Genomic DNA, 16,723 nt, shown 5'->3' with positions numbered 1-16,723 from the left:
TCCTAGGAACCAAAAATTAAGAGCTCAGTAAGTTATCCATTGCTTTTTTTTTTTTAGATTTTATTTATTCATTTTTATTAGAGAGGGGAGAGAGATAGAGAGAGAACAGGGGGAGGAGCAGGAAGCATCAACTCCCATATGTGCCTTGACCAGGCAAGCCCAGGGTTTCGAACCGGCGACCTCAGCATTCCAGGTCGATGCTTTATCCACAGTGCCACCACAGGTCAGGCTGTAAGTTACCCATTGCTACTATCCAGCTCAGAAATTTTAACTGAAAACAAGTCTGCATTCAGTAGCTACACTTGAAATAATTGTTCTATACAGTTGCAGGTGTGAGTGTAAAATGTTACAGTCACAAGTACCCTTGGTCATGAAAGGGCTTAAAGCAAAGTCATTAAACCATGCACATTTACATCTTAAAGAAGTATCTCAAGAAACAACAAAAAGTGTTTGTTATTACAAATTATTTTACTGGAAATAATTCTTTTCCTTGAAAGTCAGGAAAAACTGCCTGACCTGTGGTGGTGCAGTGGATATAGCATTGACCTGGAATGCTGAGGTCACTGGTTTGAAACCGTGGGCTTGCCTGGGCAAGGCACATACGAGAAGCAGCAATTAGTTGATGTTTCCTGCTCCTCCCTCTGCCTTTCTCTATATATATTTAAAAATCAATAAATAAAATCTTTTAAAAAGTCAGGAAAACTTATTCTTAACATAAAAAGTGAAGTTATTTCTGTCTGTCTTCTGGGCTACGCTGTATATAGAAAGACTGTATTTATTAGGACCACAGTTCAGACTGGGATTAAAGTCAGATTCTGCAGTTTCTAGCAGTGACCCTGGAACACTCTTCATCTACCTACTTGGTATGGCAGGGTTGAAGACAATGAGAAGACCTCTGTAATGACCTAAACACTTGCTAAGTTTGGTCACTGACAAAGTTTTCCAGAGATGTTCTCCTTCTGGGCCAGAAGTTCAAGGTAAGAAGACTGCCCCAGACCAGAGGACCCTTTGATGGTATGGACTTTCCTAATTACACCCTCAGAATACTAAAATCTGCACTCCAGGTGCTTTCTCTGCCATTTCTGACCAACAGTGCTTGTGTATCCATGTCTGCTCATGGTGTATGCACAACCCAGTCATACTCAGCATAGAATAACATATGCCACCAGCCCCATGATGCCCCAGTCTTCTGTTCCAGGGGGGCACTGCTCAGGGAATGACCTCCAGGGCACTCCTTGCCTGCTGGCTTGCAGTCAGGTCCCTATTAACACAATACACCTGGAGTGTTCTTTCGGCTAGGCCTGTTTCAGGTCATTGCCTAGTTACTGTATTTACCCCTGTTTAAGATGCACCTTAACTTGGGGGCCCAAACTTTGAAAAAAAATGTATTACATTAAGTTTTTGAACTCCAGTTTTATTCATCATAAAATTTATACAACTCCTCCTCACTGTCAAAACTCCCATCCATTAGCTTGTCTTCATCTATCTGATGACAAATCACTGTCTTCATATACTGCCTCGTCCTCAGTTCCATCAGTGGCATTTGAAATGCCACACTTCTTAAGTAACTTGACAACGATCTCAATCTTGATATTATCCCAGGATCTTTTCACCCAGGTACAAACTTCTCCTATAGTTGGTTTCTTCACTTGTCCTGCTGGTGCGAGATTGTCCCCAGAAGACTTTATCCATTGGTTCCATTTGTCTCTCACGGCAGCTTTGAAGGGTTTGTTAATGCTGACATCAAGTGGTTGGAGCTGGAATGTCAAGCCTCCAGGTATGATGGCAAGTTTTGTTTTGTTTTTCCTCTGCAGGAATCTGTTTTTTGTTATGTGTGCCCTGAACTGATCAAGCACCAATAGGGCAGGTTTGTGTAAGAGCCCACCTGGTCTCCTTCTCCAGACTTTCTCAAACCAGATCTTCATCCCATCCTGATCCATCCAACCCTTGTCATGAACGTGGACAATCACTCCTCGAGGAATGTCTTCTTTTGGCATTGATTTGTGTTTGGAAATCAGCATAGGAGGCAGCTTGGTTCCGTCGGCACAACAAGCTAGAACAACTGTATAATGGCTCTTTTCATGTCTGCTTGTCTTCACAATTAGTTTTCACCCCCTTCTCATCAACAGTTCTGTTACTTGGGACATCAAATTGAAGGGGGACTTTGTCCATATTTGCAATCTGTCCCAACTCAAACTGATGTGTCTTCCAACATTGAATGACAAAACAATGAAATTCAAGGACCTTCTGCTCACAGCTTTCATGAAGGCAACTTTTGGGCAAGTCTGGTGTGTGTACGCATGTTCAGTCCATCCCATTTCATGAACCCGAAGCACCAATTGTGTCCTTTAAAATCAGTAACTTCTTTTCATCAGCAATTTTTCTTGCCTCATGCTGAACCATCTTTGTGGACACAGGAATTCCAATTGCCCTTTGCTCTTCAAGCCATATCTTCAATTCCCTCTCTAAATCAGGCCATTTTGCAGACTTGCATCTCATGGCCTTCTTCTGCCGTGGCGTTTTCAGTAGGGTTTCCTCTTCCCGTAGTCAGTCTCGGATTGATTTCTCAGTTGGAGTAGGAGCAAACTTACGCTCAGCAGCAAGATTTCCATTCACATTTGCAAACTGGATCACTTTTAACTTGAATTCAGCACTGTATGAAAATATTTTCTGAGCCATTTTTGGGCAGAACGTGGCAAAATGTAACCTACCACAATATACTGTAACAAGAGCAAAACAATGAGCACAAAGACAAGCGCAAAAAAGCAGGAAATGCAAGTTAAAAAAATCTACAATCACTTTATAAGATGCACCCAGTTTTTAGACCCCAAATTTTTTGAAAAAGCGGGTGTCTTATACATGGAGAAATACAGTAACAATATTATTGAAGATCAAGTAAAAGAACATATGTGGAAGCATGTCACAGCATGCACTTTGTAACAGTTTTAAAAAAAATTCACAGCACTGCAGGATACATAGGTTGCAAAATCCTATACACACATTAACTTATCCATAAAAGTAAAACACAACCCCCCCCCAAACATCTATTCCTTTGTTTGCATTTAAGCAGGTTGTCATAAAGTATTGGGCTGAACCCTAGAATTAATCTGTATTAAAAATAGCAATTAGCCTGGCCTGTGGTGGCGCAATGGGATAAAGCATCGATCTGGAACACTGAGGTTGCCTGTTCGAAACCTTGGGCTTGCCTGTTCAAGGCACATATGGGAGTTGATGCTTCCTGCTCCTCCCCCTTCTCTCTCTCTCTCTCTAAAAATCAATTAAATAAAATATTTTCTTTTTTAAAAAAATAGCAATTAAAATACCTGGATTCAAAGAGGAGGGACGGATGGCTGAGGAGTCCCATGAACTTATGCACGTTAACTGCCTACATGTTAATGTCTCAGAACCACTGAAAGTTTTACTTGTGTTTTTGTTTTCTGATGTAAAGCACATACAGCCCTCACCTTTCCAACCTCTCTTCTCCTCTCCTTTTTTAAGCTCTGACCCTTGCTGCCCAGAAGCCTGAAGTGCACAGGGAGGATTTCAGGAGACTCCCCTCCTCTCCTCAGGGAGGGGCGGCCTCAGATTCCACCTGGAGACTGCTTCCTCTAGGGCTGGGGGCTTAGTTAGGAGGACCTGGCCTCCTTCCTACTCAGGCATGAGTACGTCTCTGTCTCCTTTCAGATAATGCGGGGAAAAGATGGGCGGGAAACCTGTCAGTCATTTCTGTCAACTACAGTGCAAACAAGCATTTTGCCCGTTTTCTGAAAGAAAGCACAGGGTGAGGCAAAAACAGGCTCCCAGTGGCCAGTCGGAAAGCACCGTTCAGCCATGTGTTACTGTTTGTTAGTCACTGTATTACTTTCCATACCAATGACTGGAAACCTACATTTGCTGCACCCTCTAGTTTCTTGAACAGATACCAGAATAACACAAATATTTAAGAAAAAGGAATCAATCTGGGAGACTTCATCAACAAGTTATTACAACAAAGGCGTGTTTTTTGACGGTGAAATGTACACTCTTCTATGGTTTGCCATTACTTCCTAAGAAGAAAGGTAAAATGAGATATCAGTATGTAAGTCATTCTAAAGTCAGATTTTTAAAAACACTGAGGAGACACGAGTTAGAAAAAGTGCAATCAAACAAACCAACTGTAAAAGCCATTTGTTTTTATTTTTTTTAAAAAAAGACCTCATCTGTTAGACATACACTAAAATATTATAAGGGAAATTATTTGTGTAGAATATGCTTTAAAAGCCTGGCTTAAAAAAATTGTATGTGTTGTGGTGGTGTTGGAGATAGGGTAAGTAGATAAATACGGCAACAGACCAGAGCTCTCTAATACTGGCTGTTGGTATATAGATAATAAACAAAATGATGGAGTATCAGTCTCTGAGTGGTGCCTGGTATAATGCAACATACAGACATTGTAAAGGTGTTTTGGGCATGTGTTGCTAAGCACAGCTGAGACATACACATGAACCCAGCATAGAGATGCCAAGGGTCTAAGGGTCTTCCTAGGCAGCAGGAGTGTGCCAGGGGCAGGCTGGATCACAGGGTCACCTACAACTCAGAGAGCTGGCAGGCGGTACTGGTGAGAGTGGGGACACTGTCCATTGTCAGAATTACTACATTATGAAAACTGAAGACAACTTTTGAAGAAAAGAGTCCTTTTGTGCCAGACTCCAAGTCACTGCGCACTCGCCTCAGACTGTTTTTGTGGGCAACATGTTGCCAGCAACTCATGATGGAACTAAGTCCTCACAATTCAAACTGCTCGTGCCTGATGTGGCTCCAGCCCTTACAGAGAAAACATTTTCTATGCTGAATGCATTTTTATGTACTCAAGGACAATAATCAACATTTTCTGGAGGATTTAAATAGGAGTACAAGTGAATGACACCATTCAGAAAGAAACACAAGCAGAGCTTGCCGGGCGGCCCAGATGACTCACAGACATTCATGTACACTATTTAATGTGATGCTCTGTCCACATAGAAAAGGCATTCTACTTCTTTATTTTTTTATTCGACAAGCAGCAATATCATGTTTGTCATTTTAATGTAGATACAATTATTAGGTTATCTGTCATATTACAATATTTAAGTTCTTTATTTTATGTCCTTTAAGATACATTAAAAAAAAACACATCAACTGCAAACGTGAAGGGGAGAGAAAGCATGGTACCCCACCAGATTTCCACATGTCAGCAAATGCTCCACTCACTCTTTAATAAAGTTTTAAGAAATGTCACAATGACATGAGCTTGAAATAGCTCCAGGCATCTTCTCCAACGCTCATGACGTGGCACTGGTGATGTTGTAAACAGCAGAGAGACTGGGGCTGCTGAAGGACCAGATTATGGAGGCACAGGCCTGCTCCTGCCCACAGGAACAGACTGCGTGCAGCGGCAATGAGCTTCTCGCACATACAGGAGATCTGCGTCATGCCACATAGCTGTACTCATCGGCAGAGGCCTGGCTGCGCTCGATGTACTGCTTGTCTATCAGCACCTCAATGCACTTCTTGATCATGCTGATGCTGGGGTTAAACCTCGCTCTCGACTGGCTGATCACCTGTGTGAGACGGGATGTCATGAATAATAACTTTTATCCAATCAGCTAGAGCAGTGTCTCAAATTTACTGAGGTTTCATCAAGCACATTTAAGCCATATAGAAAACTATACTTAAAAGTATTATGAAATTATATTAAACTGAATAAAATCATCCTTAAAGGATACACATGAGGTATCCATAACAATATTAAAACTTTTACACTTGGCAGCATAAGGAGAGAGGGAGAATTACATCAATTTTGGCATAATGACCAAAAATAACTTTTTATGCAAAGGAAAAAGACTAATGTTTATATTGTGAAGGAATTAAAATATATACAGTGGTACCTTGAGATACAAATTTAATTCATTCTGTAACCGACCTCATAAGTCAGTCAACTCAGATATCAAACTGCTGATACTGGACCCGTACGCCAACGCACCAAGTGGTAGCTTCCTGAATCACGACTTGTATCTCGGAATTTCACTCGGATCTCGAACAAAAATACAGACCAAAAAAACAAACAAAAAACAAACAAACAAACAAAAAACAAAAAAAATACAAAGTTGCAGCTTGTATTTTAAAAAATTCGTATGTTGGTCTGTTCATATCTCAAGGTACCACTGTATAGTAAAATCTAATATTCATGCATGACTAAACTATATGCTAATTAATCTATCTAAACACACATCCCTCAATCTTCCATTTATTCCCTACTCATTCTAGCTCTTGGCTACAGGAACCCTCTTTCTCAAGGTTATCATCCCCCGCCCTGTAGGTCAGGAGTGTCAGTGCTCACAGTGAGTGCTACCAGCACTGGGTCCCTTCTATTCAGAGCGGGTTCCTGTAACTGTATTTATTTGCATATTATTTCAACAATGTACTGCTCCTCTATCAGACTGGGAAATCCAGGGGGACAGGAACCATGCAGGGCTGCCACAATGCAGACACTCACATAGTTACTGAGTGACTATCTGATGTGCTGGGCGTCCTTCGACAACTAGAGAAAAGACTCAGTATATGGTTAAGTTTATATCTCTAAACTCAAGCCAAAGCAAATCTGAATCTAATACTGAGATTATAGTGAGTACTGCTCCCATGAAGTCAGGAAGTATTTCTTCATGTTCTTTGCAAGGCAGCACTGGGTTTCTCTGCACTGGTAAGGCCCTCCACCGCAGGGAGTGGTGAGGACCCCTCTTACCTCTTGAATGAGGGCGTTGTGCCGGAGTACTTTCCGCGCTTTCATGATACGAACGATAGCGGCCTGCAGGTACATTTTCCGGTCCTCGTCCACAGCACTTCTGGTCTGCTCCATCTCCTGTTTTATGGGGGAAAGCAAATAAGATATTAAATCATAGAAATTGTTCTTAATCTATTTTATCACTCAGGTTTACTTAAATAAACTTCCAATCAATACTGAACATAAAATTATAGTTATTATGTGTCCAATATCACACAATCTTTACCAAAAGAATATTTAAAATGAGTTATATGTAATTTCTTGGGTTAAAGTTGGAAAGTTATTTTATTTTTTTTTGAGAGAGAGAGAGAGAGAGGGGAATGGAGAGGGATGGGAAGCATCAACCTATAGTTGCGGCTCCTTAGTAGTTCACTGATTACTTCTCATATGTGCCTTGACCGGACGCTTAAGCTGAGCCAGTGACCCCTTGCTCAAGGCAGCAACCTTGGGCTTCAAGCCAATGATCAAGGGTCATGTCTGTGATCCCACTCTTGAACCAGCAACCTTGGCATTTCAAACCTAGGTCCTTAGCATCCCCAACAGATGCTCTATCCACTGTGTTACCACCAGTCAAGCTGGAAGGATATTTTAAAAATTAACATTATAACAGTATTATAAACTGTATTCAATGTACATAGACAATAAAGTAGAACTTAAGTGACTCAGAGCAATCATTTTCAAGATGGCTTGTCCTATCAGGGAGTACAGACACATGCTGCAGTGTTTCTAGATGCTTCAGTAATGGGCTCCAAGTGCACACGGGGTCAGATCTAGGGGGAGGGGGTTTGGAGGGCTCTGTTTGGCTCAAATAGAGAAGCCAGGATGGCTGTGACAGAAAGGGCCTGTCTCCATGTAACTCAAGGTAAAAGTAGAAGCAAGGCACAGAAGACGGACGGCAATGCCACATTATAGGGATCTCATAATAGCCTTTAAAAGGTAAAATACAAACCACAGATTACAAATTGCTATTTGTTAGTCTAAAGGAAAACAGAACATCAAACAGGTTCAAATTTAAAAGCAATTCATCCATGTCTGTCTCCCCAAGGGGAAGTTCCTGAAAAGGGCCTGACCTCTTTTTTTCTTTGCGAGTATCAAATTTATATATTTATTCAAATATTAATGAACATTTAAAAAATTGATTTTAATTTATTGTATTTACATAGATTCACGAGTAGCAGTGAATAGATCTCCCCCCACCCCTGTGTTCCCCTCGGCTGCCCCCTTTGCCGCCTCCCCCCAATGCCTTTCCCCCTTCCCTCCAGAATTTACTGTCCTGCTCTCTATAATGCTGTGTTACGTATATATAATTTCACTAATCTCCCTTCTCTGATCCCATCTTCTCTTCCACTTTCCCTCTGGTCCCTTTGATCCCGCCTCTGCCTCTATTCGGTTCTTCAGTTCACATTGTTCATTAGATTCCTATGAGTGAGATCATATGATATTTTCCTTTCTCTGCCTGGCTTATTTCACTTAGCATGATAGCTTCCAGACCCATCCATGTTGTCGCAAAAGGTAAGATTTCCTTATTCCTCACGGCCTCGCAGTATTCCATTGTGTATCTGTACCACAGCTTTTTAATCCGCACATCCACTGACAGACACTTGGGCTGTTTCCAGATCTTGGCTTTTGTAAACAATGCTGCCATAAACATGGGGGTGCATTCCTTCTTTTGAATCAGTGATTTGTATTCATAGGATATATTCCTAAAAGTGGGATTGTTGGGTCAAAGGGCAGTTCCATTTTTAATTTTTTGAGGAGTCTCCATACAATTTTCCACAGTGGCTGCACCAGTCTGCATTCCCAGCAGCAGTGCAGGAGGGTTCCCTTTTCTCCAGATCCTCGCCACCACTTATTCTGTGTTGTTTTGTTGATGAGCACCATTCTGAGGTGTGAGGTGATATCTCATTGTGGTTTTAATTTGCATTTTTCTAATGATCAGTGATGTTGAACATTTTTTCATTGGCCATCTGTATGTCCTCTTTGGAGAAGTGTCTATTCATTTCTTTTGCCCATTTTTTGATTGAACTGTTTACCTTCCTGGTGTTGAGTTTTACAAGTTCTTTATAAACTTTGGTTATTAACCCCTTATGATATATTGGCAAATATATTCTCCGATTGTGTGGGTGTCTTTTTATTTTGTTAATGGTGTTTTTTGCTGTGCAAAAGCTTTTTCGTTTCATACAGTCCCATTTGTTCATCCTTTTATTTCACTTGCCCATGAAGATAAATCAGCAAAAATACTGCTATGCAATATATTGGAGAGTTTACTGCCTCTGTTTTCTTCCAAGATGTTTATGGTTTCACGACTTACATTTAAGTACACCATTTGTTAAAGAGACTGACTTTACTCCACTGTATGCTCTTACCTCCTTTGTCAAATATCAACTGTCCATATAGGTGTGGGTTTATTTCTGGGTTCTCTGTTCTGTTCCATTGATCTATATGCCTTTCTTATGCCAGTACCAAGTTGTCTTGAGTATAATGGCATTGTAGTATAACTTGATATCAGAAACTGTGATACCCCCCACTTTATTCTTCATTTTCAGGATTGCTGAGGCTATTTGTGTTCTTTTTAGGTCCAATATAAATTTTTGGAATATTTGTTCTATATCTTTAAAGTATTGACATTGGTATTTTAATAGAAACTGCATTGAATTTATAGATTGCTTTCAGTAATATAGACATTTTAATGATGTTTATTCTTTCTATCCATGAACACAGTATATGCTTCCACTTGTTTGTATTTTCCTTAATTTCATTTATCAATGTTTTATAATTTTCCAAGTCTTTAACCTCTTTGGTTAAATTTACTCCTAGATACTTTGTTTTTTGTTGCAATAGTGAAGGGAATTGTTCTTACTTTCTCTTTTAGACAGTTAATTGTTGATGTATAAAAATGCCACTGATTTCAAATATTGATTTTATATCCTGCCACCTTGCTGAATTCATTTATCAGGTCCAGTAGTTTTTTGACTGAGACTTTAGGGTTTTCTATGCATAGTATCAAGTCATCAGCAAATAATGAAAGTTTTACTTCTTTTCTAATTTGAATGCCTTTTATCTCTTCTTCTTGTCTAATTGCTGTGGCTAGGACTTACAGAACTATGTTGAATAAGAGTGGTGAAAGGGGGCACCCCTGCCTTGTTCCTGATGTTAAGGGGTTTCTTTTCATTTTTGCCCATTGATTATGATGTTGGCTGTGGGTCTGCCATAGATGGCTTTTATCATGTTGAGGTATGATCCCTGTATTCCTACTTTGCTGAGAGTTTTGATTATTAATGGGTACTGTATTTTATCAAATGCTTTTCCTGATTCTATTGATATTATCATGTAATTTTAGTCCTTTATTTATGTGTTGAATCACATTGATTGATTTGGGAATATTGTACCAGCTTTGTCTCCCCAGAATAAATCCCACTTGATCATGATGTATGATTTTTTTTCATGTATTGCTGGATCCAGTTTGCTAATATTTTGTTGAGAGTTTTAGCATCTAAGTTCATCAGAGATATAGGTCTATAGTTTTCTCTGTGTATTGTCTTTGCCTAGTTTTGGAATGAGGATTATGTTCGCCTCATTAAAGGAATTTGGAAGTCTTCCCTTCTCTTGAATTTTTTGAAATGGCTTTAGAAGGACAGGAGTTAGTTCTTCTTTGAATATTTGGTAAAATTCAATTGTGAAGCCATCTGGTCCAGGACTTTTGTTTGTTGGGAGTTTTTTGATAACTGTTTCAATCTCATTTGATGAAATTGGTCAGTTTACCTTTCTGATTCTTCCACATTGATTTTTGGAAGATTGTATGTTTCAAGGAATTTGTCCATTTCACCCATGTTGTCTAATTTTATGGCATACAGTTAGTTCTTCATAGTATTTCTTACAAACCTTTGTATTTCTGCTGTGTCAGTTGTTACTTCTTGTATTTCATTTCTAATTTTATTTATATGAGTCCTCTCTCTTTTTTTCTTGGTGAGTCTGGTTAAAGGTTCATCAATCTTGTTTACCTTTTCAAAGAACCAGATCTTGGTTTCTCTGATTCTCTGTATTGTTTTTTTAGCCTCTATGTCATTTATTTTCTCTGATCTTTATTATTTCCTTCCTTCTACTTCCTCTGGGCTTTTACTTGCTGTTCTTTATCTAGTTCTTTTAGATGAAAGGTTAAATAGTTTATCTGAGCTTTTTCTAGCTTCCTAAAGTATGCCTGTAATGCTAAGAACTTCCCTCTCATGACTGCTTTTGCTGTGTCCCATAAATTTTGAGTTGTATGTTCGTCTTCATTTGTTTCAAGGAAATTTTTGATTTCTTCCTTGATCTCGTTGTTAACCCATTCGTTATTTCATAACATGCTATTTAGTTTCCAAGTATTTGAGTGTTTTTCAGTTTTTCTATTGTAGTTGATTTCTAGTTTCATGCCATTGTGATCCAAGAAGATGCTTGATATGATTTCAATCTTCTTAAATTTACTGAGACTCATTTTGGGTCCTAACATGTGGTATATCCTAAAGAATGTACCATGAGCACCTGAAAAGAATGTATATATATAAAGCAGATTTTGATGGACATAAAAGGTGAGATCAACAGCAACACTATAATAGTAGGGGATTTTAATATCCCACTAACATCACTGGATAGATCCTCAAGAAAGAAAATTAAAGAAACAGCAGACTTAAAGGACACACTAGATCAACTTGATTTGATATCTTCAGAACTTTTCACCTTAAAGCAGCAGAATATATATATTTAGGTGCTCCTATATTAGGTGCATAGATATTTATATCCTCCTGTCAGATTGCTCCCTTTATCATTATGTAGTGACCTTCTTTATCTCTTACTGTATCCTTTGTTTTAAAGTCTATTTTGTTAGATATAACTATTGATACCCCAACTCTTTTTTCATTTCCATTTGCATAAATTATTTTTTTCTATCCCTTTACTTTTAGTCTATGTGTATCTTTTGTTTTGAGGTGTGTCTCTTGTAGACAGCATATGTACGGGTTCTGTTTTCTTATCCACGCAGCTACCCTATGTCTTTTGATTGGAGCTTTTAATCCATTTACATTTAAGTTTATTGATATGTAGTTGTTTACTGCCATTTTATTCTTTAATTCTACATTTCTCTTTTACTAGATTCCCCTGCCCCCATTTGTTCTGTTTACAGCAGGCCCCTTAATATTTCTTATAGGATTGGTTTGGTTGTAATGAATTCCTTGTTGTTGTTGTTTTTTGTCTGGGAAGCTTTTTATTTCTCCTTCAATTTTAAATGATAGCTTTGCTGGATAGAGAAGTCTTGGTTGTAGGCTCTTATTCTGCATTACTTTGAATATTTCTTGCCATTCCCTTCTGGCCTCTAATGTTTCTGTTGAGAAGTCAATTTGGGGCTCCTCTGTAGGTAATTGACTGCTTTTCTCTTGCAGCTTTTAGTATTCTTTATCTCTTAATTATTATATTTTAATTATGATGTGTCTTGGTGTAGGCCACTGGGTTCATCCTTAATGGGACTCTCTGTGCTTCTTGAATATGTGTGAATTTTTCCTTCATCAATTTAAGGAAGTTTTCAGCTATGATTTCTTCAATCGGGTTCTCTATCCCTTGCTCTTTCTCTTCTCCTTCAGGAACCCCTATAATGCAAATGTTTTTTCTCTTCATGTTGTCACAGAGCTCTCTTAGAGCTTCCTCAGATTTTTTCAGCCTCTTTTCTTTTTGCTATTAGGCTTCTGTGCTTTCGCTTATCTTGTTCTCTAAATTGCTGATTTGGTCCTCAGCTTCATCTATCCTGCTTTTAATTCCTTCTAGTGTTGTCTTAATTTCTGGTATTGTATTTGTCATTTCTGACTGGTTTTTTTAAATGATTTCAATGTCCTTTTTGATGATCGCTATCTCTTTATTTAGGTGCTCATTATGTCCATCCATTGTTGCTCTAAGATCTTTGAATTATTATTTTAAACTCTGCATCTGGTAATTTGGTTATTTCCATCTCATTCAGATCTTTTTCGGGGGATTTCTCTTGTTGAATCATTTGGGTTGCATTTCTCTGCCTTCCCATCTTCTCTGTGTATAGACTCCTTCTTTGGATGAGTTGTTTGTGTAGCTCGCTATCTAGGGTTGGTATTGTCTGCCTCCAGTTTCAAGTTGTGTTGTTTCTAGAACTTCTTAGGCTGGCATCAGCTGCTGTTTGTAAACTGCTTTGGGCTCTTTGTCTGGTCACTGTTCTTTTTGCTATTTGTACTGGCGTCTTCTATTTCTTAACTGAGTCAAGTGTGAGGAGCTCTTAAGATGTCACTCTAACAAGGGTTGTTAGGTCTTGAACTGATGCTCTCCGTATCTGGCCTCTGGATGTGCCCTCCCTGGACCTTCGTGGCCGGAACCTGGTGCAGACCAGTGGGGTTTGCTGCCTATGACTGACCCTTATCTACCTTTTGGAGCAGCTGGGGATCCAGATCCTGTGGCTGCCTCTGCTGAGCCCAGGTGCCATTGTAAATATCAACATAGGCTGGCTTTTATTTACTTTTGGCCTGGAGGACGTTCGTTTAAATGTTTAATTTCCCTTGAGATCCGCTTTCTGTCACCTCTTATTGGTGGCTACTTGTTGGGCTCAGTACTATAAATCAGGGGTTAGGTACGGTATTAAATTTGGCTTGCCCCTTAGCCTCAGGTGTCGTTCTATCTAGCCTTTCTTATTTTATATTTTTCTTCTTTTTTAGCCCTCAGAAGGGTGTTGCCACAGGAATCCAATGGGTATGGCCTCTGTGTTCCCTAGGTGTGGTCTGTCCTCAGGCCTGTCATCACCACTGCTGCAGCCTCAGGAGTTTGGGCATGGGTGTTGCCGGCGCTGGCCTGCCACTGTGTACCCCCCCCCCCCCCGCCCCGGGCGGGACTGCATTCTTGCGTCAGGCACAAGCTTCGGTCTGTTCCCAAGCTTCCACCTTGCCATCACTGATGGAGCTGCGCTTGCACACCAGGGCCACAAGCCTTGACCAGCTCCCCGGCCTTCACCTCGTCCCCGTGCGTCAGGCTGCGCTTGTGTACCTGGGCCGCAAGCCTCGGCTGGCTTCCTGGCCTCTGTTTTGTCCCCATGGGCGGGACCCCAGGTGGAACTGCTTTCACGTGCCCACGGTCGCAGCCGCAAAGCCCCTGGCTTCCACCTGTGAAGACGGGACCATGGTACCACTTCCCACTGCTGTCTGCCCTCCCACGAGCACTTAGTAGTGTGGGGGTGGCAATGTAGCTCAGACCTCAGCATTCAACACTGTATCCCTGAAGGCTCCCTGCTTCTAAGCAACTCTTTGCTCTGACTGCAGCAGGAGAGCTTCCATTTGGCTGGTGACCTACTTCCCTTTGCTGGTATTGCTGTTTCCAGGAAAAATATTCACTTTAGATTTGGGGAGTTTGCCCATTATTTGGGCAAACCTACATAGGGTTTGCCCAAATAATGACTCTACGCAGGGTTAGGGTGGCTGTCCCCTCAAAGTGTTTCTCCCTGTGTCTCCTAAATTACACTCTCTTCCTGCTACTCCGGTACTCTCAGCTCCCCAACCCCCCGAATCCTCGGGTGAGTGGTTGTGAAAGAGGTTTTCTGCGTGGTCCCTTTAAGACAAATCCTGGGTCTGAGAAATCTGTCTCTTTCTCATAAACAGTATCCTGGCTTGTTTCACAGCTAAATACTGTCCATATGCCTCTTTTAGGCTCTGGGGCTGTAGGCTGGGGCTCCAGTCCCGGGACCCAGGACCCTCCCCTGTCTGGGAAATCCCCCACCCACCACCCGAGTCCCTTTGTGCCACTGTTCACTCCCGGGAGCTGGGCAGCCCTCTCTGCATTTCCACTTTTCCTACCAGTCTCAGTGTAGCTTCTTCGGTGATCCTTGGTTATAGATTCCTCTTGGTTTAGCCCAAAGTTGGTTTTTCCAGATGATTGTTCTAAAAATTAAGTTGTTGATTGTCTAAAAATTACTTTGGTTCTGGGAGGTGGAAGTTTAAACATCCGCCTACTCCATCACCATCTTGCCACTCGACCTGACCTTCTTTCACCTCCTGCACTGGCCCAAGGACAGGGTAACAAACAATGATAGTCAGGAAACGAAGTGACATGAACAGCTGACCCCAGAACTAAGCAGCCAACCCTTCTGGGCTACAGAATTACAGCACACAGCAGACTGGGTCAGCTGGCTCAGGTCTGGACCCGCCCAAACCTCAGTGATTATAACTTCGGTCTGACAAGGTAGTTCATCTGCACATGAATACTTGCTTGAGGAACATTTTAAGTATTTTTTCTTTGAAAGAAATGTGCTGTAAACTTTTCCCTTATTTTAAAATTGAAAAGTGTAAGTGATTATATTACTATTCAAGCTAGGAATTTGGGGGAAGATGCAAAGCAGAGCAATGCATTCAGTTTAAGAGCAATGGGTACCCTCTTTCCCTCAGATTCCTCTTACACAAACGACTGTTCTTACAGCTAAACTCAGGTAGAGATTCTGTCTTTAAGGTTAGGAGGTGCAAAGAAAAAACCTGGGAGATGCGTCATGTTTTTAATTCTGATGTGCAGAGTTCTGTATCATCTCAATGTTACTATTTGCAAAATACAGTGCTTAAATATTTCCAAAAGAAATAACAGAAAAGCACTAACCTGTGGGGTGTCTTTCTGCATCGACGTCGTAATTTTAAATTTTGTCCTTTTACTGCTGAAGTTCATATTTAATGAAAACGAAGATTCTGCATCAATATCTTCCTACAATTAAAATAATTCACTTATTGTATAAAACATAAATCATTAAGAGTTGCTGCAAATAGTCTATGAAATAACTAAGCAAAAAACCTGAATTCTCGTAATCTTTTTCATTATAAAGTGAAAAATAACTGTCTTCTGTCAAACAAAGAAGTAAAAAACAATTCTTTTCTAATTTTACACTTGACAGAACTTTAATCAGTTTAGACTAAATAAATAAGCAATTCTGGCCCAAGTATTACATATATTACCTCTGGATAAAACAAAAGAATGAAGATCAATGGCTTAAACAGAATTTAACATTTTAATTTTTATGAAATACTATAACCCATAATTTTTCCATCACCTCATTTTGAAAAACCAAACAGCCAAATGTTAGTGCTGTAACAGCAAAATACCAACTATAAATGACCTGACTAAGAAAGCAAGTTGTTTCCAGTGGCACTTCTCTGTGACCCTGTGTGATTTGGACAAGAATCTGTTCTGAATTCAATTCAAGTTTCCTTCACTCTGCCAGAAGCAAGTGGCCTTTTCTCAAGTGAAAGCTTTTCAGCCAGTTTTTAGAGTCACAGCTTCGGGCTCGAGAGAGCCACTCACATCATATAGTGGGATTTCGATGGAGTCACCCTCAATAATGACCTAAGGAATTCTAAGAAACTTGCAGATTCATAATTAAAATTTAATGTGCAAATGATCTGTATTTATTTTGTATATTTTTGGGGAAGCAAAAAAAAAAACCCATGTTTTAAATATATATATAACTCAAACAATTTTTTTGTTGAGTTTATAGGGGTGATGTTGGCTAATAAAATTATACAAGTTTCAGGTACACAATTCTACAACACATCATCAGTATGTTGTATGGTGTGTTCACCACCTCAAGTCAAGTCTTTCTCTATCACCACCCATCCCCCCTCTACCCTCTGCTACCCCCACCCTATATAACTTCTAAGTGCAGCAATTAAGCCAAGTCATAATTAACTGCCATAATTAAAATCTTAATATTAAGAATTATAATATTTTCTTAAGATTTTAAAGTAAAATAATTTAATCACATTTCAAAATTAAGAAAAGTCTCTGAAAAGATTTTCAGAATATATGCAATTTAGAGATGTCAGCAAAATGAACTGAAGAGAGAAATAAGCTGTAGGCTATTAACTTTACCAAAAAAAGGAGTATCACAAGAATTTTTTCTTATATGCACAATAA

General features: G+C 39.8%; 1 protein-coding gene across 3 annotated transcripts in view; it reads right to left on the bottom strand.

Annotated features, from left to right (window-relative positions):
• Window positions 1–1,393: 1,393 nt before the first annotated feature.
• The window catches only part of CUL2 (cullin 2), a 122,326-nt gene continuing 106,996 nt past the window's right edge, over window positions 1,394–16,723 (bottom strand). For all 3 annotated transcript variants that reach the window (XM_066280203.1, XM_066280202.1, XM_066280204.1), the window contains exons 19-21: window positions 15,416–15,517; window positions 6,761–6,877; window positions 1,394–5,579 (exon numbers count right to left, since the gene is read on the bottom strand). In XM_066280203.1, the coding sequence (XP_066136300.1) occupies window positions 5,448–5,579; window positions 6,761–6,877; window positions 15,416–15,517 (351 nt within the window). In that variant the 3' untranslated portion in view covers window positions 1,394–5,447. The remainder of the gene's footprint in view (window positions 5,580–6,760; window positions 6,878–15,415; window positions 15,518–16,723) is intronic.

The sequence above is a fragment of the Saccopteryx bilineata genome, chromosome 5, assembly GCF_036850765.1.
Source record: "Saccopteryx bilineata isolate mSacBil1 chromosome 5, mSacBil1_pri_phased_curated, whole genome shotgun sequence".
Lineage (NCBI taxonomy): Eukaryota > Metazoa > Chordata > Mammalia > Chiroptera > Emballonuridae > Saccopteryx > Saccopteryx bilineata.
The sequence above is the reverse complement of the archived record's forward strand: the minus strand, read 5'-3'. Positions and strand labels throughout refer to the sequence as shown.